Source organism: Natator depressus, chromosome 8 (assembly GCF_965152275.1).
Source record: "Natator depressus isolate rNatDep1 chromosome 8, rNatDep2.hap1, whole genome shotgun sequence".
NCBI classification, from domain to species: domain Eukaryota; kingdom Metazoa; phylum Chordata; order Testudines; family Cheloniidae; genus Natator; species Natator depressus.
The window spans coordinates 20,495,462-20,520,553 of NC_134241.1; the positions used below are offsets into that span (position 1 = coordinate 20,495,462).

General features: G+C 43.8%; 1 protein-coding gene across 1 annotated transcript; it reads left to right on the top strand.

Annotated features, from left to right (window-relative positions):
* The first annotated feature begins 13,777 nt into the window (after positions 1-13,777).
* On the top strand, positions 13,778-17,780 carry DUSP1 (dual specificity phosphatase 1). The gene is made up of 4 exons (XM_074960566.1): positions 13,778-15,399; positions 15,574-15,722; positions 15,947-16,166; positions 16,720-17,780. Exons 1-4 carry the CDS (start codon positions 15,030-15,032, stop codon positions 17,088-17,090), a joined length of 1,110 nt encoding a protein of 369 aa, XP_074816667.1. The 5' UTR covers positions 13,778-15,029; the 3' UTR covers positions 17,091-17,780.
* The last annotated feature ends 7,312 nt before the right edge of the window (positions 17,781-25,092 follow it).

Here is a 25,092-nt window from a genome sequence, read left to right on the forward strand (position 1 = left end):
CCAAACTGCTGCTGCTAAGATAATCTTCTCTGTATTCAACCCACCTCTTCAAGTCTTTCTGCAGGCTCCCTCTCCTCCACCACATGAAATGCAATTGTCTTGTCACTTTCAGAGCTCTTCACAACTCTGCGTCTCCCTAGTTATCCATGCTTGTATCTTATCATGGAACCCCTGCTCCCTCTAATCCACTAAGGGTGTCAGCTTTGATGGACCATTTGTTCACTTCTCCCACAAGTGCCTTTGTGTTTTCTTTCACAACAACTTTTATGCATTGACCCCCCCCCCCCACTCACCACCACCACCACCACCAAATTAGTCTAGAAAACTCTTAACCTGTCTTCCTTCAAATCCCTCTCAAAACCCACTTCTTTCATGGTGCCTATTGGAAATTCCCAACTGATAATGGTTAGGAAGATGGCAAGCAGGGACTATTGATGTCTGCGTATATATCTATATCTATCTATCTATATATCTTATAGCTCAAAAAAAAAAGGAGAGAGAATGATTCAAAACCAATTAACTGAACATGTAGTGAGCTCATAGTAATTATATGTTTCTATCCCTGTTCCCTAATTGTTTGTTACACTCACTTATTGCATCTTGTCTTAGATTGCAAGCTCTTTAGGTCAAGGACCATGCCTTGCTACCATATGTATGTGTATATGCCTCTGGGTAGTGCAATAATAATAATAAATAACACCAACTAATTAATACCAACGTTAACTGATTCACATTGGTACCCTAGAGGTAAAAAGCTCCCCTTCTTATTAACAATCTCCCTGAACCATCCAGTCCCATGGGGCAGGTAAGTGATGCAGATGGGGCCAGTAGATCCATGAACTGGATGGGTCCACTGGAAACCCGGGACAGGGATGATATAGCAGGCATAGCCAGGAGTGCAATATTGTTGAAGGCCAGTCTGTACAGGTACTCCATGCCATGCTACCATATTGGGGCGATGATTTTGTTTCCCGCCCAACATCCTTGGAGCTCCCTGGCCTTTTGTGGTAATCCCAGTAGACTGCATTATAATTCTTCAGATGATCCCTTTTGGTTTTTTATGGTCAGGGTTTGTTGCTAATGCAGGACCAATATCCCCAGGAGTCAGTTGAACCATTGCTGTGTTCCAAAACCTACTTGTCATTGGAACCAGTAGAAAGTAGCTGAAAATTTTCATTTGCAATTTTTACTGAGGGCCGCAAATTCTTTTACTTAGGAATTGTGTGTGTGACCAGAATTTCACCTTTCAGCTCTCTATGCCTTCATTTTCCTGTCTGTAATAATAACAGTTTACCTATCTCGAGGAGTGCTGAGAGGGTCCAATAGTTGCTGTTTGTAAAGCGCTTTGAAAATATTGTAGAATCTGGAAGTGCAAGGTATTTTCCCCACCCTGGTAGAAGTAGCATTCTTGACTTTGGATTATTTGTGTAAATGCTGTGAAATCATTGACTGCCTTATACATGATCCCTGCAAGCTCTGCACTCACTTCATAGCACTGAGCTAATTCTAACAAAGTCCTTGAGGCAAGAAGCAAGGGAGAAACTCATAACTGAAAAGAAATATATAAGTGAAAATGAAAACCAGGTAGCCCTGTACTGTTACAGCTCAACTGTTTAATGAGGTTTCTCGCTGTGACTATGAACACTGGAAGCACTTGTACAGGAGAGATAACAAGACTGTTAGGAAAGATTTTTAATGACTGTCCCCGGGGCAATCAGATGAGCTGCAAATCTGCACATACCAGCTGTCATAGCGCTGGACTCGCTTACTTCAGGCTTTTCTAAGTAGGAAATGTAATGATCAGAATCCAAACTAAGTATCACATGGAGTTTCCTGGTGCTGGGGAGCATTCTCCACCCCTGTTACCTTAAAATGAAGGGGCTTGGATCTATGAGTATAGGCTAGGTAGTGGCTGACCATGCATGGGTGCACAAGGGGTAGGGCAGAGGTCACAAGGATTTTTCTCCTGTTTGTGCCTCAGGGCAGGGGGTAGGCACGCCTAGTGCTCTGCTTGCACTATAGAGCACCTCTCCTCACCCCCTGCTGCTCCCATTCTATTAGCCAGTGGGGCTCAGTCAGCTGATGGGAAGCACACACTGAGCCTTTATAAAGAGCATAGTGCTCCTGGAGGCATTATCTTCAGGTACAGTGCCTCTTGGAGCTCCCACTGGGGCAATGATTCTCTGCACCATCCCATGCTACACGCATTGAGTTTCCCTTGCCTTAAGCATGAAAAAGAGAGACTTGATTGACTGATCTGGACTGAAGCCTGAAAGCTCCAGCCACAATGAAGAAATGAAAATATTTTTCTTCATATTTACATTTTTCTCTCCCAGTGCTCTGGACACAGTTGGAGCTCTTTGGCTGGCTGTCAGTGATGTCGTCCCCAAGTGTATAGTCACCGGGAATGCCAAATTTGTTTTCCTTGATTCAGAGCCTGAATTCCATATCATAGAAGCAATAAGACCCTCCCAAGCTACTACAACTCTAAATGGGTGGCCATGTGCCTTGTGACCAGGGCTGGCAGAAGACAGACTTCTGCCCCATGTATACTAACTCTCCTTTGAGATATATGGGTAAGGATCTATACATATAAGTTGCATGATCTGTCTCTCAATCCCTCTTCCTCTAGGCCAGAATCAGATCCTTAGCTGTTATAAATTGGTGTAACTCCAATTAATTAAACCTTCTGTATGGTACTTCTATTAACTTCAGTGGAGTTACACATATTTACACCAGCTCAGGATCTGGCCTGTAATATCTATCTATCTATCTATCTATCTAATCACATTTATGACCAAAATAAACCATTTTTGGTTAGGTATTAAATATGAATCATGCCCCATTGCTAATTAAAAAGAAATCATGAAACCCTCAGTGGGAAAAGTTCTGAGTAATAGCAATGGTGCAGGGACTGGAATCCAACCAATGTCCAAGTGACTGTCCACAAAAACATTTCTAACTTACAAAGGTGGCGTAAGCATGATTTAAAAGAAAAAATAGAAAACTATATCCAGTTTTAAAAAAGCAAACTGAAATATTTTTAGCCTTGCTAGTCTCCTGATCTTACACTAATGGGAACCGTGTGCTTTGGGATTGGCTGACATTCTTGGTAAATGACATCACTGCAGCATTCCAGATGTTCCAAGGGGTTCTTTGGGAATGAGTGTTTGTCTCTCTGTTTCTCACCCTTATTTTCTGCCTTTCCTGACCATCTGTAACTTACATTCAAAGGCACCTGAGGGAATTAGACACCCAAAGCCTATTGAAATGTATTGGGAACTGGGCACCTCGCTCTAGCTGGCTCCATTGAAAATCCCAGCTTATAAAACAGAGGTTCTGACTTTTAATAATGAGAGTTATTTAGTATGGCTACCTTGATACCAGTGTATTGCAGTATTCTACAGTAATGGGCCACTCTAGTGTAAAACTGTGGTAGTATATTATGCAAAGGAATGGAGCCTGGTGGTTGTGTTGTGTTGGTATTGCTTGAAACAGCTGCCTTGTTACACCCCGAAGGTGGCTGCTCTTCAGGAGTGGATGAAAAAACTCCTAATTATAGGGGTTGATTGAGCTGTGCTTAGCCCAGGAATGGAGCAAGGGCTGAAGGGGGTTTTAAGCCCCCTTTGTACCTTTCCACACTCTAGGACTCTACTAGGGCTTCCTGGAGCCTGGTGTAAATTAGAACAGCATTGGGGGTGCTCTAACTTATGCTCAGCTACAAACTAGTAGCTAAGAACAGCCAAAGTACATCCATTCCCATCCCCCAGCCATGATCTCATCATAGTGCCTACACCAGGAGCTATGAGGAAGCAGTGAAGACCTATCGTAGCTAGCACTACATTATCCAGGGAAGCCCCTATAATAACAATATTCTCCAGTGAGTATATCTTCTACTTTTATGGCCTCTTTACCAAGGCAGCATCATTACGTTGTCACAGGGCAAAGGAGAACCTGGCCTGTAGTTTCTAAGGCACTTTGGGTTGGAAGGTGCCGTTAGAGATAAGCTATAGTATTGTTATTATCACAACATACTTTCCATTTCCAGTGAGCTCTTACTAGCTGGCACATGCTGCACATCTAGTTGAACACAGTGTTTTGGGAAAGCCATCATATTGATCTGGATGATAACTTCCATCACAGAAGTTGGTCCAATAAAAGTTATTACCTAACCCACCTTGTATCTCTAATATCCTGGGACCAGCATGGCTACAACACTGCATACTTCCATCAAGTTAGTTTCATAACCAAGGTTTTCTGAGCTTGGGGGTTTTGTGTGTGTTAATGCTGGTAATGTGACTGAAATATTCTGGTGATTCATTTTTAGTCCAGAGCGCTGAATCAACCATGTAGAACACAGCTTTCTTCTCCCAAACCACTATCTTTTCCGTCCTTCCTCGTCATTTCTGCAAGAGGATGATTCATGCCTCTTTTATTTACTATTTCAGAATCCGCCTCAGGCTTTTATCAAATTTCACTTCTTCTTCTTCCTCTTTTTCATGAAACAATCAGACCTGAGAGAAGGAAACCAATCACCAGGCACCAAGATATCAGGTTGAGGCTCATGGTATATAAACCTGAACAGAATAGAATAGAATAGAGGGAGAAATTCTGTAAATAATTAAATTAATCATTGGTCCAAGAGTCAAAATTCAGATACCGAGATACATTCTCTGTGTTTCAAAGTTCTGGGGTGCTCAAGTCTGGGGTTTTGTTCAAGCCCAGTTCCAATAAAACCATTTTGAAGTCAGAGCTATATTTTGAAGTCAGAGACCCTCAGCAGTTTTCAAGTGGTCCGTGAAAAAAAAATGTTTGAGAACCACTGATCTAGGATAACTGGCTTTTCATCATGATCTTAAGGTAATCAAACCCAGCAGGGGAGTGAGTTCTAGAATCAGAGACTCCTAATAAAGAATGTCCTCCTATCCATTCCTTCCAGTTCAAACCAAGGAGCTATCAGTCTGAGTGCCTCAGCTGATCACAGCAGGTGCAGTGTGACACAGGGAAAGATGTATCTCTCAGGTGACCTTCTAGATCACTCTTTTTTGAATCTGTCTTTAAATCAGGAATGACTTAAAGGTGTTATCATCTCAGGGTGCTTTGTTGGCTTATATGAAATGACAACTAATGCCTGATCCAAAGCTTGCTTAAATCAATGAAAAGCTTCCAGCTGAGCATGCTGGCTCTATGGTTTTCCTACTTTCTTTGTTAGCAAGAGTGTTTTTGACACTACGGGAGTGGTAAAACTTGTTCTGTAGGAAGCATAGTCCTATTAAAAGCCCTTCTCCTGGGCCTCTATCTAAATAGACCTCAGCATTCTGTGCAGAGTATGAGGTGAAATCACACTTTGCAGCTGGCTCCAGGATCCACAGAACATTTGGAATATGAGTCTGGCCAACCCCCCTGAGAAGCGTGCCATGTTTGGTAAAATTCATTTCAGCCAGATCTTTCTTATGACTTCATCACTTATTCATTCCCGTTGGAAAACAAAGTGTTTGCCAAAAGCACAGGAGAAAACTAGCAAGATGAACATTTTGTAAGCTTACCTGAGGCAAAAGGATCTCGTTGGAGGGTAATATCTCAGGTAGATTAGATCAGGTAAACACTGACCTGTGTAAAGTCAGGTGGGTAGTGAGGTGGCACTGACAAGGCACAGGGGACAATGACAAGACATCACATGAGCAAAGAATTGTATGAATAAAGCTATACAGGGGTATGCCACATGGTTCCATTAGAGGCAACAGACACAGAACACCACAAACGTGAGTCAGTTCCCATATATTCAAATGTGCTTTGAGAAACAAAACAGGAGGATAAGGTTTGACTTTTTTCCCCAGCCTAAAGGTTTTCATATTCAAAACAGCCAAGCGCTGTTCCCTTCTATGACTAATCCTATGTTTTCACTAGCTTCTCTCTTACACACAAACATGACCTCACACTATCACATGAGAATCAAGTCATAGTGCAAATATGTTAACACACTTTATAGTGAAAATGAATAAGCTGTTCTGTGTTTACTGATACTGGGGTTTTTTAACAGACAATCAGAAGGTGCTACTCAAAGATTAGCTATTCGCATGGGTAAACTCAAAAGCTAGTGCTGGGGACAAACAGATACTACAGAGAAAAGAAAATAAGGTAACTAAATAGATTCAGAGGGGATACAGACAGTAATGTAAATTGAACTCCCTTTATGCTTGGACTCCCCTACACTCAGATTCCTTTAGACCTACTCACACCAACTGAACAACTGTCAGACTGTCTAAGTTGGTGTAACTTACACATTAAGCAGGCAGAAGTTGTGAATTTAAATAGGTGACCATTTTAGCTTACACCTCTTTACACTCTCCTGCTAGTTGCTTTTGCTGCTACCTTCCTCTCTTCCATCCCCTCAGCCACTACTGTTCCTTACACTTCATTAGACATACTGGGACAAGTGTAGGGGTGATGTGCAGTGCTTCCATTATTGGGAAAAAAAGAGGGGCCCTGAATGTCAAGTGGCTTGCTTTAGTGTAAACAATAGTGAGAAGTAAGGGGACCTTGCTTTAATGTAAACAATAGTGTGAAGTGCAGGAGCCCCTAACAGTACTAAGGGGTCCAAGTCCCCCCCATCAGGCTTCCCTGTCATTTGAGCATTGGTGATGTGTGAGGCAGAGGGTGTTGCTTAGACATTGGTAAGTGTGTTTAAGTGTAAGGAGCCCTGATTCCTGGGATCAGTGGAGATGCATTGGCATAGGACGTCAGAGGGAGGCAAGTGTGGCTTTACATCACATTGGCAGCTCCCCAATTCTATAGCTGGCCCCTGACTATTGTAAATGACTCCCAGCTGCCTATGGTTCCCAGGGGCTGTTCTGGCAGCCATCAGTAGCTAGATCACACAGGAGCTCTGGTCATGTCCTTTCTTTCTTCCTCAGCAATGCTTCCTACACCGGGGGAATTTGGGGGTAGCTGGTTAAACTGGCTTTATGGCTCCACTGCATCAGCAGACTAGTGCAAACAGCTGTACCTTATAGAGAACTGGACCCTGGAGTGCAGAGGGAACCTAATTTGGTGTAACAGATGCATTGAGGGGACCAGAGGTGTAAGTTACATCAAATTAGAGTCCTTCCTCCTTCTAGGCTTACTTAGATTCACATCTGAATCAGGGCCCTGGTTCTCTAAATTCTTCAGGACAGGTACCATCGAGTCATATTCTGAGCTCATTCACCCTGAAATCTAGAGTTACTCCTCGTTTATACCAGTGTTACTGAAATCAGAATCTGACCTTATAGTTTTCACTTGTCTACTAAATACCATGCGCATTTATGGAGCTATATGTGTAATCAACAACAATAACAAAAGGGAGAAAGTCAGAAGAGCAACCTACAGTTTGCACATTGCCCCAAGGAGCGTCATCACAATCTTTGCTACACAGCTGCTGATTTCAGAGCTTAGGAACTCACATATGATCACTGCACCCACAGGATGCTGGAATCAGCTGACTAACAATAGATCCATGTCTCATATTTCTGCATGAGAGCAACACACCTCTTATCGCTATCTGGTTACAAGGTACGTCACTCGTTTTCTATTCAAATTTACCTCCCTTCCACAAAAACTTGCTCTTACCTCACTGCTCATTAGTGTATGTTACTGATAAATGGGTAGCGGGGATGAATTATTGGATACCATTAGAGAGAATACTCACCCTGTTTAGGGTACTCACAGGAAGAGGGCTCCCCAGGCAGCAAGCCAGAATGTTTAGTTTGGTTCTTTGAATATTAACCTGGCCCTGAATAAGTAATAAGTAATGTATGATGTAGTATGTTAAAGTTTTATTGTAACTTTCCCTTAATAAAAAGTTTCAAAGAGAGAATGACACATTTTACACAGTGCTTAATTTCCAAAGACAAATGTGCTGGGGCTCAAGCAATAACAATGGTGTCCTCCACACAGTGTGACCTCACACTTGAACGTATGTGCGTAGTCGTGCTGCATGGAAGGTAACATTCTGTTCTACAAAATGGCATCCTCTGCCCAGAGTAACCTTGCATGCACCATACGTATGAGGTCATGCCTTGCATGCCTCTGACAGAAGAGGTGCAGGGGCTGCGGCCTGACATGAAGAGATGCTGGGGCTGAGCTCCTGCAAGCCCTGGCACAAATTATGCTCTGATTTTACATATATCTAGTGCCTTTCATTCTGAAGGATCCCAGCTTTACAAATACTGTAGCTTCACAACAACTATCAGGTGAGTAATTCCTACATCCAGTACATTTCATGTTTCACTGCAGATGGTTAGAGTTAATTAACTGTAATGCTAATTTGGCTAACATCATGAGTACTGCTGCCCTGATCCTGCCAGGTGCTGAGTGCCTGCTGAATGGTGCTATTCTCCCACAGATTTCAACCAGAGGGACAGTGCTTAGCATTTCTGAAAATCAAGGCCAACGTATCCCAAGCTGGACACACAAAATCAGTGGCTGCTTTTGAAAATTGGCCCTCAAGTGACTTGCTCAAGGCTACACAGTAACTCAGTGTCAGAGTAAGGAATAGAAGATAGATCTGCTGGCTCCCAGGGCCAGTTCAAGCAAATCTGGGGTCTGCTGTAAAATCATTCTCTTGGGCCATCCCCAGCTTCAAGGACCAAGTTTCAGTGTATGGCCTTATTTCCCTACTTGCCCCAAACTAGACTTTGGAGGCAGTGATCATTCTTGGGCTAGCCAGATGATATGTCCAGAACTGGATTTTAGTGCAGGCATTTAGTGGAACAGTGGGTGGAGGTTTTCTGCTGACCAAGAGAAGAGGAAGTCTAAGATACGCCCCAGCCAGGGCTGAGATAAAGGAGGAGATGTTGTTACTCCCCAAAGGGGGGGGGGGGCCTACTTGTCTGTATGCCAGTCAAACTCCTTACCATAATCACTGTACCACTGAACTTCTATATTACTGAGTTTCCAGTTAGTAAGAAGCAGTTCACACTGCATACAACCAGACATGAGCGTAGGCAGAAAATACCATATTAGATTTTCAGCTTTCCTTTCATCGGATAAGACCCCCAACCTAGGTCCTCCTGTTGCATTGTCTGGACTGGCCCTGTGAACAATTAAATACATTCCCTCACCTCTGCAACATTATGAAGTTGATAAAATTAGAACTCGGCCAGAACTCAACAAGAAGATGCAGTCCCCATCCTGGATTTAAATGTGTAAAGGAATCTAGTTATCTGTAGTATATCTGATTGGTAATTCTATATTGATTATATTTTACCTGTTAATTCCTTCATCCCTCCCCCCCCCCCCCCCCCCCGTTATATACAAGATCAACACAAATGTTTATAAACAGAAATGCTGGGTTGTGAAACTGAATTTAGAGAAAATGTTACACATGCTAAAGAAATGAATCCAGTACCATTTCCAGTTTCCCCCACGTCTGTCTCACTGTAGAATTGATCTTTCATATCTTTATTCAGGCAAAGGACATGTTGAGTCAGTAAAGCACAAAAGGTCACATCCAAACCTGCTATAATTCTGATTTCCGTGGAGTTTCGCTCACTTACATGAGGTCTGAATTTGGCCCTGAGTCACCACTTCAGAAGTTTCTGTCACCAGTTTAGCTCTCTACGGGTTGAAAGCTAAGAAGGAGACTACCAAGTGTATGGTAGAAATCTGTATAAGTGGAAGGATCCCGGCTCAGAGGTTATCTGTGATCAACACAGGATTGGTAAACAAATCAGCATCAGAGTCAATCAGTGTAGAAGCTTTCTGTGATCTTTTTATTATTACACTTCTAGATAAGTGTCAGTTTGGAATGTGAAGCCCCTTCCCTCTGAAAAAAGATAATGAAGTCTTCCCTCCCACTGTCCATACACACAAAGAAACAGCAAACATGTAAAGGCACAACAAATGTGACTATGAATTCACGGTGATCTCACTGTGCCATGAGTCTCCTACCCCATGATCATGGTATCATCTTCATGTGGTTTTCATGTCTACAGACTTGTTAGACGTACTATAAAACAACAGTGAACTCACAGTCCCACGACTCTAACATTAAAATAATGTGGAATCTGGACTAATGTGGGTCACCTGACATGGTCAAATTAAAGATCCACCTCCCTCCTTCGCACAAGTGCACAGTCGTTTTCTATCGTTGTTATTATTTTCACAATGACATTTTAGCCTGATTGGAAACAGAGACTTGTTTAGGAGTCAGGGGTTAACTTGGAATTTCCTGACTTTTTTTAAACCAGGAAGTCAAACCCTAATTTAAGTGAATTGACTTAAACTAAACTCTTTAAATGTGACTTTAACACTCTGTTTTGAGCTTTCATTACCTTAGCTTTTAAAGGATGTTTATTTTTAATAAATAAGAGACAAAGGCAAGGAAATTATTCTTTGGTGTTATCAGAGCTTAATTTTCTTCCTACTGACACAGGTTTTACACTGGTGTAATTCCATTTATATTGATCATGTGCCTCCTGCTTTGTTGTAGTGTGAGCAAAGTCAGAATCAAAGCTCTCCTCCTTTGGTGACAAAACCAACTAGCACAACTGATGCTGCCCTTATTTGGGTGGATTCCCCTAGAATACAGGGTGCCATAGTGGTATGGACAGTGTTCTTTTTGCACCTCCCTAGAGAAGCTAGAGTATATCTGGCCCAATATTTAATATTCTGGTGCTGATTAATAACAATGTTATGGAAAAGGCTAGTTGCTATTGAGGTGCATTCTAACTATTGTTCAAAGACTAGAAATATGATTCTTCCTGTAAGCGCAGGAAAAGTAAAGGCTTCCGAGATGGAAAAAAATCCATTTTTATTTTACTTTTATGCTCAAGTAATTTTAAAGCAGCCAAACCACAAGTTGTTAAATTTGGTTAAATCAGTGAAAAGAAAACGTGCCCCCAGGCTGATACCTAGCAGGATAATATTGGTACAGCTAAGTTATAGTGCAGCCATGCTACCTTGGGTCGTGATCTTGTCCAAACTCACAGGGCTGACCCAGATCAGTTCTTGAATGGGAGACCTCCAAGGAAGAATCCAGAATTCTGGAGGAAATAGTGTTGCGAGATGGCCCTTGTCCCTTTGGGTCAATGCTGGCCCAGTGCCCTAGCCCGGCGCTAGGAGGCACTGTGCTGCTGACAGTGCTGTCCTTCATTAAAACATTAAACTGAGGTTCTGACCTCTTGGTTCATGGTTATTAAGGGCATGTCTACAGTACAAAACTAAGTGGAACTAATTTATCTTGGCATACAGCTACCACAGTAATTACATTGCTTGTATGTGTCTACACTTTACTCCTTGTTTCGTTGGTGTGCATCCTCACCAGGAGCACTTATACTAATTGTCCTATCAGTGTGGGGCATTGTGGGATGGCTTCTGAAAGCCAGTAACAGCTGATGTAAGCAACGCTGTGTCTACACTGACAGTGCATTGACCTAACTATATGAACATTGATTCTACGCCTCTCATGAGGTGGAGTTATTAAGTCAGTGTAGCGGAGCGGTTACGTTGGTGGAAGCAAAATTTTAGTGTAGACACTTATGTAATTAGGTCCACGTAAACTGCCTTCCGTCGACCAAACTCTGTAGTGTAGATCAGGCCTAACAATTCCCTTGGTGCTTTTTGCAACCGTAGGGGTATTAAGAGACCAATATTCTAGTCAAATTCCATCTCAGAATTACATTTTCTTTTCCTGCTGTATTTTCAGCTGGATATGGGATTCTTGCAGAGACAAGGTGGGTGAGGTAATATCTTTTATTGAACCAACTTCTGTTGGTGAGACAGACAAGATTTCGAGCCACACAGAGCTCTTCTTCAGGTCTCGAAAAGATACTCCCAGCGTCACAGCAAAATGCAAGGTGAAACAGATTATTTAGCATATAAGTAGGTAGCACATACTGTAAGGGAGCATTCTAGGTAGAGTGACCCATTAACACCTCTGCAGATATAGGACAAAAAGAGGGGGTTAGTGGGTTACAGATTGTTGTAACAAGCCATAAATCACTGTCTCTGTTCAGTCCATGATTTTTAGTGTCTAGCAGAGTAATGAAATTAAGCTCCCAGGCTCGACTTTTGAAAGTGTTGTGCAGGTTTCCTTTGAGGATGAGGACTGATAGGTCAGATACTTTGTGAAAAGTGTTCACCCACAGGTGATGTGGTGTTTTTGTCTTTTATAATTTTCCTGTGTGAGTTTATTCAAGAGTGTAGTGCTTGTCTAGTTTCACCTACATACTAAACTATTGCAGTGTACCACATTAAACTACTGCTGCATTCCACCCTCCTCCTAGCCGACATGATTCCTGTGTATATGCTTGTATATGCAGTAAGTAGGAGTTCTGCCAAGACAATAAACTCTAAATAAGGGCCTCAGCTCTTTGCCTGTCCTTTCTTGACTGCTTTTTTTTGTATGAAAAGGCTATTACTCAATTAATAATTAATAATTATCACTATTATTATTCCCCTAAAAGAGATTTGTGGAGGCCTGGTCAGTAAAAGTTTGATTGGAGCATTGTAAAGGCTGAGGGTTATAAATAATAACCTTGCTAATGGCAGCATCTTATGCAGCACATCCAACAGACTATGTGACCTATTCTAACCGGCCACTCTAGTGTGAGCAGAATATTTCACTGATCATGCTGCATGGGCATTAATGATTCACTGGAAACGATGTGTTGTAAACTGCCTCCACGGTTCTAGTAAGTGAGTAGCTGATGGGGGGCTAGAACATCAAGCACTGGAACATACGAATCCTTCACTCACAATCTGTCTCTAAGTTATGGTGTTATTATAATAGCAATAATAAATAAATAGAAATGAAAAAGTGCAGCCCTGTGTTTATTTTTAAGGGGGGAAAAACAGATTTGCTTTGAGTCTGCAGCTTTGGCAGAGGAGTCACGGTTTGGCAGAATGGATGCAATTGCACAATCAGTTAATCAGTTTCAGACTGGCGATTAGTCAGTATATCCCCAGCTATCTGAGGAGAAGATTCTGGATGGCTCTGGGGCACTTGATCAGATACAGATCAGCAGGGAACTGGAGAGGGTCTAGAAGGTTGCGGGGCACTTTGTTGTTTATGGACTGTCAGGGACTTACTGAGAAACTTCTGAAACATTCTGAGGCAGTTGGCCAGTAATAGTTTGTCAGGAGCCCGGGGAGAAAGTTCTGGAAAGTCCCAGAAAAATGTGGCAGTCTGGGAGTTAGAAAGTGTGACTGGGAGTCCAAAGCAGTTTGAGGAAATGAGAACAGTGAAAAGTTTGTGTTGAAAGGAGCAGCTGGAGAAGAGGAATGGTAAGAGAGTACTGCTGCATGGTGAGGGAAGGAACAAGGCCGAGAAGAGAAAAGCAGTTGTACGGGGGCAAGACTGGGAGAGAAGCAGGAGTCACAACAAGTGGGCAATAGGGAAAAGGGAAGGTAGAGAGACATAGGAAGCCCCCTCCCCCATCGGGAGGGAGAGAGAAAACACAGAGCAAGGGAAAAAGCAGGCTGAGAGACTGCTTTAGAAGCCAGGCACCCAGGAAGGGGAAGTGAAAGTAACTGTGATTGGAAGCCCTGAGTAAGAAATACCCCAGTGGGTTGATGGAAGCTGATCACCCACAGGGAGAAATAACTTTTGGGAAGCCTTGCTACATTTGTGAAGGGGAAAAAATCAGAGACTGAACAGCTCTACTGCCAGTTATTTGGTAGCACTGATTTCAGTGGGAATTTTGAGTAAGCAAAGAATGCAGTCCCAGGCCTAGAGTTTATATTGGTTTTTCTTCCATACAAAACAAACTAGGGAATATTCCCCTATATATACACACACACAAGTCTTTTAGGTATCTCAAATATACATTTAAAAGATGTCTATGCCTATTCTGTCCACTCTGTGATGCTTTTCTCAGTACCCCTTTCACATACCAGATCTATGAGGTAATGTGAAACAGTAACTGTCAATAGGGGTGTGTGTGTAAGTGTAAAGAGAAATAATATGAAGAGTCTGTGCCTGCAGTCCCATTCCTAATCTATAAAGGAACATGGACACGAACTAATATTGTTTTGAAGACAAGAGGAACCACTGCCACTTGTGCTTGAAAAGAACCTCACTTAGCTTCTTAGCAGTGTGGGGTCTATGACACTGGGTGGGAGCGCTCTAATTCCACCCAGCAGAGGGCAGTAAGAGAGCTATAAATCCTAGACATGTCATCGCACTAGGCATGGGGTGAGTGTGTGGGAATTCTTACATGCCAAACAGATAAGAGACTGTGGTACAGTATGTACTATGAAGGGAGAGTGTACATGTTCTTCAGCTTTGCGGTGTACATTGTGTGCCTTTTCATAATGCCGGGAGGCCCGGTCGTTTCTGCCCGCAGCGCAGCGCTGGGGAGCGTAGGGTTGCATCAGTTGATTTCCTGCCTGATCAGGGTGGAAGGTTTGTATGTGTGTGTGTGTTTTGCATTCAAGCGACTGCAAGAGTGCCGATGACGCGAGTACTCCTGGGCAGGGAGTGTCTGCTCAACACCCCTGCAAGTGACGTCTTCCTGAAGCAGTCATGTGATCCAGTCTCATTCACAAGAAAAAGGAGGCGGGGCCGGCGGCAAGCTGACTATATAAGGCCACGCGCAAGGTTGCAGCGAGCAAGGAAAGTGGTAAACCCGAGAAGGGGGTGCAAAGAGCTGCTAGTGAAGTGAGGCTCCCGCAGCAAACAGCAACCTCAAATCAAGCCAGGGGCGCTACCCTCTCGGACCCAGACTCTGCCTTTGCGATACAGAGGGGGCGGCTGGAGTTAAAAAAAGAATTTTACAAGAAGCGCCGGCTGATTTTTTTTTTTAAGAAACTCTAATAGCAGAAACCAAGGAACCCCTGAGAAGAAACAAAGGAGCCGGGAGAGGAAACAGCCCCCAGGCACAGACAAAGGGGACTCGCCTTCTCCCATCCGAACGAGCACTTTGACCTTGCCAGAGACCAACAACCTACCCCCCAGCTCTCTCCCCGCCGGAGTCCTGCATTTGGGGGCCCGACCAGCCGTTCCGAGCTCTCCTCCCCCCCGCTCCTCTCACCCCGTGCTCCGAGCTATGGTCAACATGCAAGTGTGCGCCCTGGATTGCGAGACGCTGCGGGGGCTCCTGCAGGACCGAGCTGCCCAGTGCCTGGTGCTGGACTGCCGCTCCTTCTTCTCCTTCAACTCCGCGCACATCCTGGGCTCCTCCAACGTTCGCTTCAGCACCATCGTCAAGCGGCGGGCCAAGGGGGCCATGGGGCTGGAGCACATCCTCCCCAACGAGGAGCTGCGGGGCCGCCTGCTCAGCGGGGGATACCAAGCCGTGGTGCTGCTGGACGAGCGCAGCTCGGACCTGGAGCTGCCCAAGCGGGACAGCACCATCATGCTGGCCGTGAACACCCTCTGCAGGGAGGCCAGGGACACCCGCATCTGCTTCCTCAAGGGTGAGTCCCGGGAGGGCTCAGGGCACGGGTGGCATCAGTGGTGAGCCTGGGAAGAGGGAGATTCTGGCTGGCACAATGTGGCCTGTGTGTTTTCAGGGGGGCGCGGAGAATTTATGCCTCACCCATGCTAATAAGACCTTTCGCTCTTTTTTTTTTTTTCTCTTGCCATTCCAGGAGGGTATGAAGCCTTCTCTTCTGCCTGCGCTGAGCTGTGTACCAAGCCAACTGCGCCCACCGGCCTGACCCTGCCTCTGAGTGCCAACAGCATGCCCAGCAGTGCGGATTCTGGCTGCAGCTCCTGTGGCACCCCACTCTATGACCAGGTCAGTAGGAAACAGGCAACGAAATAAGGGATCATTTGAATTGACGATAGCCCTGGAGGCTGAGTATCTCCAGAGGTGATGCCCAGATGCAGATACATTAAATATTAAAACCTCGTAAAGAGAGCAAACATCTGCTTGCCTGCATGTAACAAAAGAAGAGGGGGGCTATTTTAAATCACAGAGTGCAATTAACTGATCCTCTTCCTTTGCCTCTTCTCTTTTAGGGTGGGCCAGTGGAAATCCTACCATTTCTCTACTTGGGCAGTGCCTATCATGCCTCCAGAAAGGACATGCTGGATGCTTTGGGGATCACAGCCTTAATCAACGTCTCAGCAAACTGCCCCAACCATTTTGAGGGGCATTACCAGTACAAAAGCATCCCAGTGGAGGACAACCACAAGGCTGACATCAGCTCCTGGTTTAACGAAGCCATTGACTTCATAGGTAAATAAGTGCTCTCTGCAGCCTGTGCTTCCAAAGAATCAGTTTGCATTATCCTTGAGGCAGAAATCTCAGTGGAAAACTCTAGCCCGATTTAATTTTAAAATACATGGGAAACTGTTTCCTCAGTGATTAAAGTAACATGAAATAAATGTATAGCTATTTTAATAGGGTCTGTACTTCCTACGAGGCTGTATTGCTAAATGCTGAGAAGATCCTTAACTTTATAAAGCTGTCTGAAATATTGACTGCCATAACAGAAAGCAGTTAGTAAACTTAGTCTGGTATTCCACCAATAGGTTTTTATTTTTTAAATAGAGATGACTGTTTCAAACAAGTATCAGTGGCTGAAGGAAACTATTTGTATCCTTGGAATTAGAGTTTAGTATAGGTTTCCCTCAGGACAAGAGTCTCCTTTGTCTGTGAAGTGCCATGCACAGCTAGAGTGTTATGGAAAGAACAAATTAAAAAAAATGTGAAACACCAGCTTGTGTTTCTGTAGCATTGCAGCAACCTGACCCATGTGTTAACCATGTCATTTAATTGATTATTTCAGATTCTGTTAAAAATGATGGCGGAAGGGTATTTGTGCACTGCCAGGCTGGCATCTCCCGCTCAGCGACTATCTGCCTTGCTTATCTCATGAGGACCAACCGAGTCAAACTAGACGAGGCCTTTGAGTTTGTGAAGCAGAGGAGAAGCATCATCTCTCCAAATTTCAGCTTCATGGGGCAGCTACTTCAGTTTGAGTCTCAAGTCCTAGCCCCTAACTGCTCAGCAGAGGCTGGAAGCCCTGCCATGTCTGTATTGGACAGAGGAACATCAACCACCACTGTCTTTAACTTCCCCGTCTCTATCCCTGTACATCCTTCATCCAGTGCTTTAAGCTATCTACAGAGTCCCATCACCACTTCTCCGAGCTGCTGAAGGGTAGATGAAAATTTATTCAGAACACAAAAACTTGACTCTTGTCTAAAAAGTGCAATAACCCTGGGGACAGTGTCTTCAATCATTTTTAGTTCACATGGGGTTCCATTCATCCCAGAACAAGCACATTGTCACAAGCACAGAGGGGCTGATTTGACTCCAGAGAGCTAGTTCGTTCCTGAGTTTGCTGGCATATTTTTTGACCAATATCTGGATGTCTACAGAGGAGACAAAGAACATTTCTTTCTTCTCCTGAGTTATTTCTCCTTTGTCAGTTCTAAAAGATTAGTCCTTGTTAAGTTGCATACCTACCGGTATTACCATTTCTGGACATTCTAAGCAACAGTGACACTGTCCCCTTTTATATGAAAGTCCTGTTATTTATTTATTTTTATGTAGATGCATTGTTCTTGCCTTCACAAGTCTGAAGTTTCATTTCTAGAGAAACCAAATACCTCAGTATTTTTTGGGTACTGTAATCCTGTAAATACATCTTAAACTGTTCACATTTCCTAAGCACTGACGTGAAAGCACCAGTTGAGTGCTTTTTTTTTTTTTTAGTTGCGCAGGGTTGTATGTTTGCTGATTTATTTATGATGTGAAATAATATATTTCTTCTTATGAAAGAAGACATGGTTTTGTTACATGATTATGACTTTTTATACAAACAGAATAAATTATGACATTTCTATTGAAATCTGGATGTATAAAGTCTTATGTTTTCAGGATGTCTGCCTAAACCTCACCTAGGCTGTCTCCCAGCTAAGGCTGCACAGGAGAAAAGTCTTGAGTTCAAGTCCTTCTGCTTAACTTTGTGATCACAAGCAAATCACTCAACCACTGGTGTCTCAGACAACCCACCTGGAAAAATGGGTTTATGAAGGGTAGGGACCTCACTGAAAACTAGATTCTGCATCTGAGCTAAACTCGACATGAGTATGTAAATGATCAATAAACTTGTGGTTCAAACAGTGGTATAATAGCAACACTCTATCCCCTGCTTTAATAAATCATATTATAAACACTCCAGGCTACCTTCTCAGCAGTGTGAAGTGGTATTAGTTGCATTGATATCAGGGCTATGCCAATTTACATCAGCTGAGAAACTGGTAGATGACTAGCAGTCACCCTACTGTGAAACAAAATAGATCCCTTCTTTGAAGACCTTCCTTATTACTTATTTACTCTTAACACATTAAAGGTTAAGTCTAAAATCTGGCCCACCACTAACAATTGGCCCATATTTGTAAAGTTTCGGTTAAGGAGTCTAGTGACTTTCTTTGTCGCCCTGAATGTTTCTCTTTCCAGCCCAGAATATTTCCATTATCCCAAATGAAGTGCCTGCCCTCTTGTGCCATGCATAGTACACAAATCTGGGCATATCTACAACAGGAGATAGTTTAAACTGTGTAGAGAGCACATATTTTATTTCTCACATACTAGTTCAAATTTTGCTCTCTTCCTGCAGATTTGCACAAGCATGTCTCTACTGACTCCAGGGGAGTTACTCTGCATTTATATTGATGTAACAGAGGAGAAGCTATTTCATTATGTGCTGTAACAGAGACAGGAAATTTAGCCAATGAATAGTCATGCCACCTTGAAGGTAAGACCTACAAGAACCTATAACATACAATGAAACAGTATCAACAAGGAGTCCGGTGGCACCTTAAAGACTAACAGATGCAGCTGAAGAAGTGGGGTTTTTACCCACGAAAGCTTATGCTCAAATGAATCTGTTAGTCTTTAAGGTGCCACCAGACTCCTTGTAGTTTTTGTGGATACAGACTAACACGGCTACCCCCCTGATAAATGCAGCAGTATGAGATTAGTTGTGCACAGCCCTGTGGGTGGTGTAGCATCAGGCTATCCCACTGGGAGTTATGGGAGAGATTGTATGCTCAGGATTGCAGTTGCTGTGCCACCCATGTACTTCCCTCTGAGCCAAGGTAATGCTGCAGGTAGAGGGTGGGTATGGGTATTTCCCCACCTGCTTCCCTCTATATTTAGAGTAATTAATAGCACTAACAATGCTAGCCTTGTGCTCAGAAGAGTTCCAGAGCTGCAACTGTGGCTGGCTTCTTGCACCAACTGGACATGATCAGGCTCTGTATCTTTAAAATCCAGTGGATCTAATTCTCCTTCTGGATATTATGCAGCCTCATCGAAGATGGGTTTGCACAGATGCAGATAAAAGTAGAATTTGACCCTGTCTCTTTACTTGAAACTAAGGCACTTATAATTAAAGTAGACTCTCAAGTCCAAGGTTATGCGTGAGCTCTTACTGAGTATATAATAGCTGCTGTTTGCCCACACAACCAGTGCTGAGCCAGACACCACATACTTCATTGCTTTGTAAAGCCCTGTGAGATAACTGAAGTGTTAATGTAAATCCATTCTATGTAAAATCCAGTTCTGTTCTCTTGGGAGGAGGTACCCTTAAAAGTTAAGATGATTGCACAACTAGGTCTGAAATTCTCCCAGATGAAATATTCCACAGACGCTGCTCTGCCTTCAGGAGTATATGTTAGCAATCAGTGAGCCACAACCTGACCCTAAGGGACAAAAACAAATGGAACAGCAATAGGGAAGTAAACAAACATCCCTATTCACTGACAACTGAAGCGAGAACCCTTTCCCCCTCCTGCCCACAATTGATTGCATACATGAGCCTCCTACTGGAATTGAATTATCCTCCCACAGAGCCTCTCCCACTCCCCAAATCCCGGAATGCTACCCACCCCCTTTCCTTGTTCCATGGAAATGAACTTGGAAGGTTTTATTGTTCCATGGAATTACACCCGCCACCACATTCCCTGAAAAATGAGTAAGGCTATTTCTGAATACGTGAGCCTCATTACACCTGCAGTGATCAGCGGAACAAGCGTTCATCTTCAAAGCAAAGCTTATTCAGTGGAAAAATACAACCTTGGCTGTGGTGCAACTGACAAAAACAAAAAAGAGATCCTGCTCATTAATCACAGTTCAAACAGAATTCCGCTCCCCATCAGCCGTGGAGGTTTGTTTATATGTTTCTGGGAACAATAAAACTCATTACCTGGCAGCTAGTTGTTTTTACAACCTAAACAGGCACCTGACAGAGGGGCACAAAAAGAGCTGCTTCAGCACAAATCACGTTTCTGAAAAACAAGCCAATTCAACCTGGTTAAAACTTTCTCTGCTAGGCAAAAAATACATTTCTAGTTCTAAAGGGTTGCAATGTATGCTCATAATCTTAATCACAGTTAGTACAGTAGTGCCTAGGGACCAACTAAGATTGGGTCCCCATTGTGCTAGGTGCTGTACAAACACAGAGTGGAAGACAGGCTCTGCCCCAAAGAAGGGGAAGTCCAAATAGATGAAGACCTGGGGATATAACATACAAGCAGAGAGATCACTGTGACAATGACAAACATCATATTAGTGCCACAAATTTGGGAGCAGATGGTGAGGTTTAGATGGAGAGGATTAGCTACACAGAAAGACAAGGGAAGGGATAAGGGTGAAGGGGACAGAGCATTGCAAAGAGGTAGGTGAGGAAGTTACCAGGGGTAGGTGTCGAATGCAGGTGAGTGAAGAGACTATGAAAGGGGGGTGGGAGAGGACAGGAGGGGGCTGGAGCAAACAGCCAGTTATGAGGGCAGAGAAAGACAAGTTGCAACTGTAGAGAGTGTAATTAATTATGCTCAGTGTTTTATTTGCAGGAGAGGAAGTCAGGGTAATTCAGCCTAACTAAACTTCATTTTGCCAGCTCTAAATGCTCAGGGGATGATTTTGCCCTTCTGCTCCACTATATATGTTCTGCCTGCTGTGCATTATCATTTGCTCAGTATACCATGACACACTATTTAGCATGGCTCATAGCTTTGAGACCCACCCTCCACTGATTCTCACAATCACAATCTATGGATTGCATACTGAGAGGCGTTTCTGGGCCGCTCAGGATAAGACCCTATATTTTGTATCAGGCCTTTAATCCCCTAGTGAGTGAGGCACAAAAATGGTGTGTATAACTTTAAGATTATATAAGTTTGTCATTACACAGTTGCCTATGTCCCCATGGAAACAGACTACTAGGAGTTTCCCTTTTGTGAGAAAGGCAGTAACATCACTTCCTGTTGCTGACAAATCAATTTCTCCTGAAGTGATAAAAAGGCATGTTTAGCGTTTACAGCAGCCGGTTCCAGGCTTTGCTGGTTGCCAAGCAGAACCACAAACGCACATACATGCTGAACGCTGGCCATTTTGTCTACTTCTGAGGGGGACCCTGTCAGATAGATGTGAACATATTTAAGGACCTGAAAAAGCACAGCACAGAAAAAAGCAGGCAGCCATTCAATCACAAAATGCACACACCCAAAAGGCAACATATAACACAAGCACATAGCACCTTACAAACACAAAACACACAACCAACATACACAGCACACATAATGAATATATAACAATATACACACCGCGCCAGATCAGATGCAGCTGCGGTAATGCCCATGTCCAAAGCTTCTGTCTTCCTTCTATAATCAGCACTTTTAAAGGGAGCTATGTGAATTAGTTCAGTGACTGTACAACATAATGACAGGTTTCAGAGTAGCAGCTGTGTTAGTCTGTATTTGCAAAAATAGTCTCTAAGGTGCCACAAGTACTCCTTTTCTTTTTGTACAACATAAGTAGTTCTTGGTATTAGCCCAGCAGAGACCAGGTTACATTAGGCCATCAGGTACTTGTTGGAAAGGGACATTACATGATTATGATCACACATGAGGCATCCAGCTCAACTAGTTAGCGCCTGTTTTTTCTTCTGTCTGGCTTCCATACCACATGTAGGAAAGAGGCAGGTTTTATCTCCAGTGGTTTGAAAATCATTTTCAAACTGAGTTTAGACACAGTTCCAAATAAACCACTTTCTAGCATAGTTTGACTGGTTATTGTGAATGAAGCACTACGCTATAAGAACCATGTTCTCGGCTGGGCTGCGTCGTACTGTGTTAAAAACTGACATTTAAACTCAGTTCCTTTCAGTCCCATCTGCACTATGACAACTACCCTGATGGATGACTTGGTTAAAGCACAGTTGTCATGGATAAAACACAGTTTGGGTTTACAGCATAGATGGGACTAAACTCAGTTTTGCGTGTTCCCAAACTGTGCTAAAATCTGTAGCTGTATTAAGGCTAGGAGTATGGTTAAAATTCAGTTCACTCCCATCTACAATACAAGACCAAACTGTGTTGGGCAGCAACCTTTGTAGCCAGCCCTCCCTCCACTGCCGTGGTAGTTATTACAGTATAGAAGGGTCAGTGACTGTGGAGAGTGGGGCGGGGCAAGAGGCAAGGTTAGGCTTCAGGACACAGGTAGCCAGGCCAGGTGGTTCTCTCTAGTTCAAGTCAGGAATATAAAAGGCCGAGAGACTTTGTGAAACAAGAGGGAGGGACACACAGTCCTGAAAACAGAAACAACTAGAGATCAGGCAGCTCAGGGAGGAGCTCAAGCTTGAATTTCATAGGCCAGATGCTCAGCTGGTGTAAATTGACAGTATGACTTCAATAGATGCCAATTTACATCTGCTGAGGACTTGGCTCTATGCTTGTGAGTACAGCTCTGCTTCAGGCCTTTGTTACTTGAAATTAAGGGGTGAGTTTTCAGATAATTTTATATATGAACAGCAGAGTTACCCTGTCTGGAGTCCCACTATGGGTGGGACAAGAGAGGGTAAAGGATACTTTTCTTTTTAGGCTAAATGCATGAGAGTTACTAACCCTTGATTATACAGAAGGTAGTTCTAGGGCCAGGTCCTACAGGCACACTCTGAACGGATAGCTTTAGTGCTTTACACGGTCAAGAATGACTTTGTCATTCTAAAACCACTAACTGGAAACAAAGCAATGAAGGAGTTTCTACTTTATTTCATTTTATAGCATGGGGAAAACCTGCCCTGCCACTTCCAAAGAATCTGTTCTGTAGATCAAGAGAGGATTTCCATTTCCAGGGCTATCCAGCTGGCAAATTTAGGGGACAGAGGTATAAGTATTCAAGGGAGGTTAATAAGCCCCTTGTTCACCCAGGAATACTTCCTCCACCTCTGTGCCCCATTTTGAGTGAGCCTAAGGAGAACCATAGATGCTTACCCAGTCTCTCTCTGCTCTAGGTATGAGAGGCTGAGGTTAATCTTAGGTCCCTCTGAGGACTGCTGAGTTGGCTCTTTTCTGACGGGGTTTTCCTGAATGGATCTCTCAAGCCCTTAGATTTGCATGCACTTCCTGGTAGACACTGAAATGAGTAGTGCTGGGCTTCCCCTATCTTGACACTGCTAAGATGCAAAAGAGTGAGTGGGAGGTGTAGCCAGTGACAGCCCATAGGTACATTACAGCTCCTGTTGATGTCACTTGTCCAGAGGAATTGGCGATGAATAGCTTGTGCCACTCAGTGGTGACACCCCCAGCCAAGGCATTCCTGTGGGAATCCTGTCCAGTCCTCCTCAGCTACAACATCCCCTAGTTTCTGGGATCCAGAGTCTCAAGAGTGTAGGATGTATATCAGTATAAGAATGAGGAGACCCTCAAGGATCCAGTGGGGGGCATGGAGAAGATTTTCAAGGATCTTACAGGGCTGTAGAAAGGATCCTCAGTGATCCATTAGGGAAATGGAGAGGATTATATAGTGATAAAGGAGGGATCTTCAGGAATCCAATAGGCTCATAAAAGGGATCCTGACCTCAGGGATCCATTAGGGAGCTAATCTTCCTCCTAGACCTCTTGGATGGGCTCTTGTATTCTTTCCATTCCTGAATCCTTGATCTTACTCCCAACCAAGACAGCTGAGCATAGCCCACCCCAGTAGGTGGCCAGCCACTAGCAGATATGCTGAGCTGTCACCTGATGCTCCACCTGACTGTTATGCCTGGGCCTCTATCACCTACTATGGATCCTGGCTTAACTAGGCCCCTGTTTGGCAAACCAGTCTGGGCTGTGTGAGTAGCACTTTCATCAGACAACTTATTTCCAATACCCTATCAGACAGGGCCTAGCAGAAGGCCATAGAGAAGGGTACTTTCCCCACAGGATGATGATTACACATTAGGGCAGGGGTTCTCAAACGTCATTGCATCCCGACCCCCTTCACACAACAAAAATTACCACACGACCCCAGGAGTGGGGACCAAAGCCTGAGCCCACCCGAGACCCGTTGCCCCGGGCGGGGGAAGGGGGGGCTCAAAGTTGAACCCCAAGGGCTTCAGTCCCAGCCAGAGGGCCTATAATCTGAGCCCCATCACCCAGGACAGAAGCCCTCAGGCTTTGGCTTTGATCCCAGGTGGTGGGACTCGGGCTTTGGCTTTGGCCCTGGGTGCCAACAAGTCTAAGCCAGCCCTCGCAACCTCACTGACTTTGGGGTCCCAACCCACAATTTGAGACCCGCTACATTAGGGTGATCCTTGTCATAGCTGTGTTGCCTGCTCCTAAAAATGTAAGCCACATTTAAAAACTAACTATAACCAAGTCAGGAGATTCAAATACAGTTCAGTTGTCTTCTCACCTTGTCACAACATGCTTAAAAGTTTCTAGGGACCAAGGATATAGTACAATGGAGTTGATGTAAGCAGGTCCTAACCCCACTTCTTTAACAGTGGGGTCTGTGTAACTGGCTTTGTCAATTTTCAGCTCCCAAGTCTCTGTGTGAGGAGACATCCCAAAGTACCTTGCATCCCAGGGAAGGGGACATATTGAAGGATATCCAAAAGCATTACTAGCAGTTGAGGCACTATGGGAGAACAGGTCAGGTCTTCCAAGGATGCATTGGTACAAGCCCAGTTGTATAGCAGGGTAGGTACAGCATGGTTATATCTGGTAAAATACTACAACATGGACAAGTTGAAACCATATTTGCTGCTGTAAACTGCTCAGAATTCACATTACATGAACATCATTCTCCTTGAGACCTAGGAGTTTTTGCACTCTGTGATGTTGTACCCCATAATACTTTATAGAAATATGCTTATGAATGTAAA

Coding starts and splice junctions, on each gene's coding strand:
- DUSP1 (XM_074960566.1), top strand. CDS start 15,030: ATGGTCAACATGCAAGTGTGCGCCCTGGATTGCGAGACGCTGCGGGGG. Junction 15,400..15,573: donor CCGCATCTGCTTCCTCAAGG/GTGAGTCCCGGG, acceptor TTGCCATTCCAG/GAGGGTATGAAGCCTTCTCT. Junction 15,723..15,946: donor GCACCCCACTCTATGACCAG/GTCAGTAGGAAA, acceptor CTTCTCTTTTAG/GGTGGGCCAGTGGAAATCCT.